This window comes from Sorex fumeus, unplaced genomic scaffold (assembly GCF_029834395.1).
Source record: "Sorex fumeus unplaced genomic scaffold, SorFum_2.1 ptg000007l, whole genome shotgun sequence".
Taxonomy (NCBI): domain Eukaryota; kingdom Metazoa; phylum Chordata; class Mammalia; order Eulipotyphla; family Soricidae; genus Sorex; species Sorex fumeus.
The window spans coordinates 36,850,084-36,854,600 of NW_026606064.1; the positions used below are offsets into that span (position 1 = coordinate 36,850,084).

The 4,517-nt window shown below is 37.3% G+C and overlaps 1 protein-coding gene across 1 annotated transcript; it reads left to right on the forward strand.

The window, feature by feature from the left end:
- Nucleotides 1–368: 368 nt before the first annotated feature.
- LOC130016158 (mas-related G-protein coupled receptor member X1-like) lies at nt 369–1,424 on the forward strand. Its single transcript, XM_056106821.1, has one exon. It carries the CDS (start codon nt 369–371, stop codon nt 1,422–1,424), a length of 1,056 nt encoding a protein of 351 aa, XP_055962796.1.
- The last annotated feature ends 3,093 nt before the right edge of the window (nt 1,425–4,517 follow it).

A 4,517-nucleotide genomic window follows, 5' to 3' on the forward strand; every position in this document is an offset into this window, starting at 1 on the left:
ATTCCTTCAAATCCCTGTGTTCTCTTTGCCTTTCAGTGGGACATTCTCAGTCACTGACTTATCACATAGTTTGTGCCTCTGAAGAACAGAAGGCCCAGAGCAGTGTCCTCAGTTTCCCACTGGCGCCCTTATATCCTGCCCAGAAAACTCCCCTCCAGACACTGTGCAATGGGACATAGCCTAAGAAACTAGTGGGAAAATCAAGATCTGAGAACATTTCATGTTTATGAAAAGTTCTGATTCAGTAGATAAATCCCAGGCTTTAATCAGAAAAGTCAGGCAGAATCCAAACATAGAATGGCAACATTGTGAGGTCTGCTTGAAACATCTTAGTTGCTTCTGTTCTTGTCTCAGACACCTGTATGGCCATGAGAATCAATGATCATACTGAAAAGTCTTTCTCATTTCTGTTTCCAGAAACACCAGCAGAGTATCTGAGCATGAATGTAACTGTCACAGCCTGGGAGAGCACACTGCAGAATGCAAGTGACTCAGTGGATTTATCAAGAGTATCTTACATGGCTTTGCTGATCTCAAACCTTCTGAAATTCATCATTACTCTGGTGGGGCTGGCAGGAAATGCTGTAGTGCTCTGGCTTCTGGGTTTCTGCATGAAGAGGAATGCTTTCTCCGTCTACATCCTCAACTTGGCAGTAGCTGATTTTGGATGTCTATCCACCCACGTAGTATCCTCCATAATGAGTTTTGTCAGAGCTTTCAAAGTAGATTTCTCTAAACTGTTCCCGGTTTTTTTAATAACTTTTGTCTTTCCCTATGTTGTAGGCCTGAGCATTCTTACTGCCATTAGCACTGAGCGCTGCCTGTCTGTCCTAAAGCCCATCTGGTATCGTTGCCACCGCCCAAAACACATGTCATCTGTCATCTGTGCTCTGATCTGGGTCCTGTCCCTGCTCCTGATCATCCTGAGAATGGAGTTCAGAGGCTTATTGTTTAGAGAACATGATAGCTCTTTGGGTAAGCTAATAGATTTCATCATTGCCACATGGCTGATTTTCTCCTTTGGGCTTCTGTTTGGGTCCAACCTGGTGCTGCTGACCAGATTGTTGTGTGGCTCCCGGAAGCTGAAACTGACCAGGTTGTATGTGACCATCGGGCTCACAGTGCTGGTCTTTCTCCTCTGTGGACTGCCCTGGGGAATCTATAATTTTCTCTTATGTTGGATGTCAATTATTTCTACTACGAAACTCTTAATCCCAACTACAGTGTTGGCTTGTGTCAACAGCTGTGCCAATCCCATCATTTACTTCTTTGTTGGTTCTTATAGACACCACCAAAGACAGCAAAAAAGGAGCTTCAAATTAATTCTGCAGAGAGCTCTCCAGGATGTTCCTGAGGAGGATGGAAATCAAGGCAGCCCTCCTCAGGAGAATATTGAGATGTCAGGAAATTCTCATGTGACCTAACACAATCAAAATGTAAAACTGGTTTTCAGAAATTTTTTCACTGCATTTCAGATATCGCATTCTCACTTGTTAAAGCTGAATATTATAACTGAACCACCATTTATTTTCATGCTCTATATTTATAGGCAAAAATGCTACTCTTGTATTTTTGTATAGTGTCACACAGAATAAATTTGCTATTAACATTAATCATTGAGTGTTTTCAGGCATATTTGTATTTCTCATACATAATAATCAGACGATAAATCTGGATAATATGAAGTTGCATGTGAAACTCTAGGAAAAAATTCCAGTGCATTTTCCAGAGAGGGGTGGTTCTATATCTGTTTTATATATCTGCTGTGTGCTGCCAAATGATCTGGATTTACTATTTCTCTATGAGTTTTTTGCTTGCACCAAATACTAATTCTTATAAATTACTACTCAATACAATAGAAACAAAAATAAACAAATTGGACCTCATCAATCTCAAACATTCCCGTACAGCTAAGAAAACATAGGCTAAAACTAATAGAAACTAAATAAAGAGAAAAAAATGTGCATTCAACATCAAATAAAGTTTTCCTATTTTACATTTCTTGTTATGTCTTTATATTAATACATTTTGCATGTATTAATACATATACATTTTATACATATATACTTATGCATTTATAGTATACATATTTATACTCATTTATGTCTTAATACTTATTTTAAATGACCCTACTTGCTGATTCTGTTAAAGTTTACTTCTCTCAAAAATGTGAGAAAATGTCTTAACCCACACTGTCAGTATAACTGATAAAGAAATGTTTTGCACTTTTATTCTTTAGTGGAAAAAATGAAATTGTGAAAAATTTAAATTAAGTAAGTTATTAAAAACTGTGACTTTGAACTGTCTCTAATTGTCCATACTTGTTTTATTTTGCATGTTATTTTATTTTTCATCAAAACATTATCATATTTTTTGCAACTAAACTTTATTTCAAATCTTAAAAATTTGAAATTTTCAGTCATATCCTAAAATCTTATATGCAAAGAAATATGATTCTCTGGTTCAAATGACAAACAAAAGAAATATAATCATAGAAAAAGAATTTAGGTGCAAACGGGAATAAAATTGCTACTTCTGCAGCGCAGATAGAGAAGGGAACAACAAGTAAAGGATGTTGGGAGGACCCATTTAGGTTGAAAGATGCATGCCTAAAGTAGACTATTGACCGAATACAATGGTCCTCAGTACCTCTATTGCAAACCACAACACCCAAATTGAGAGAAAATAAAAGGGAATGTCCTGCTGCTGAGGCGGGGTGGGGTGGTAGAGGATTGGGTGGGGGTGGTGGGAGGGATGCTGGGAACATTGGTGGGGGAGAATGGGCACTGGTGGAGGGATGGGTAAATGATCATTGTATGACTATAATGCAAACACGAAAGTTTGTAAGTTTGTAACTGTACCCCACAATGATTCACTAAAAAAGAAAGAAAACTGCTACTTCCCAACTAAATTTTATTACAAATCTGAAAAGTTCTAAATTTCCTGTCATACCCTAAAATCTTATATGAGAAGAAAAACGATTCTCTGGTTCAAAAGACAAACAAAAAGAAATATAAATGTTATTCAAATCAATAATCATAGAAAAATAATTTAGATGCAAACAGGAATAGAACTGCTACTTCTGCTACTCATATAGAGAAGGGAACATCAAGTAAAGGATGTTGGTGTTCTGTCAATGAGATCAGTAGATTTTAGATGGGTTGATTTATATGAAAACTAGAAACTGAAAGGACTTATCATAATAACACAAAATTTAAAATTGTCAAGTAGAGTTTGAGTCTCAGATAAGCAAAGTATACTTTATTTCTAATCTTCACAGACTCAGTTCACATTGCTTTGTTGTCAGGCACACAGTTGTCAGTGAGAGAATCCACAGGAATTATGAACAGGGAAGTGCACCACATGGGGGTGGAGATGCACAGACTTAAGATGGAGGTTTAATCAGATCTAATGTTGAGACACATCCCCAGAGTGCTTATGACACCAAAGACATTGCACAGCAGGTCTCTGAACACGAAACCATAGATGCTCATGGGAAACTTGATAAGTCACTTTCTCAACAAATTCCACTCCTGAGGAGCCTTCTGTGGGAAAAGAGAGGGTTCAAAACGAAGGTGAATCTCAATAGACTCTTCTGTCAACAGAAGTTAGCTTGCCACTAAAAGGAAGAAGACAAAGCAGGTAAGTTTATCAGGCTTATTTCCAAAGCCACAGCTGTGTTTGTGTCCTAAGTCACATCCATAACCTCAAACTGGGAGCCACTTGAGTACACCAAGATAAGATAGAAATTCAGGGGCCATTGAGATAGTCCAGCAGGTAGGACATTTCCCTTGCTCACTGCAAACTCATAATCTGGCAGTGAGAAAGTATTTCAAATGGTTGTCCTCACAGTATTTTCACTTTTCATTTTCCTGGATGCAAAAGTGTCAGAGGAAATGGAAATCAGTCGGTAAGCACAGAGATATTGTCTCCTGGATGCACAATCAATGGATAATATGCAAATGGATTTGATGATAAAGAAAGAAGATTCTATCTTCCTTAGCTTGTTGAGAAAAGGATGTTTATGGGACCTTCTCTTGAGGACTCATCTCTTCTTTACTACATATCATCAAATTGTTTGCTTTACTTCTTTGCTGTGATAACAACATCTGTATAACTTTTTTAGAATAACACTTCAATGATCCATCATTTCCAGTATAAATTTATTTTTATTTGAGAGTATGGTGGCACTTATCATTATTTATGAATATTTATTTTTAAAATTTTGGGGGAGTTCATGATTTTGAATTTGTAAGAAAAATAATAACAAATGTGTTTTAAATGAACTACAATAACTAAAAATTAACTGAGTCTTGAGAACCCATGCTTCTCCAATTTTTTGTGTATTCCCCTCTAAAAAAATTGTGTTAACAGTGTGTGGCACTCTGACATTTAGCAACAAGCCAGGGGAAGAAAAGAAAGGCAGAAAGCAAGGAGCCTGTGCCTTACTTCTGCCCTCCTCAAAGCAGGTGCCCAATGATGTCAGGGCCCATCCAAAATCAGGTAGCTTGCTACCA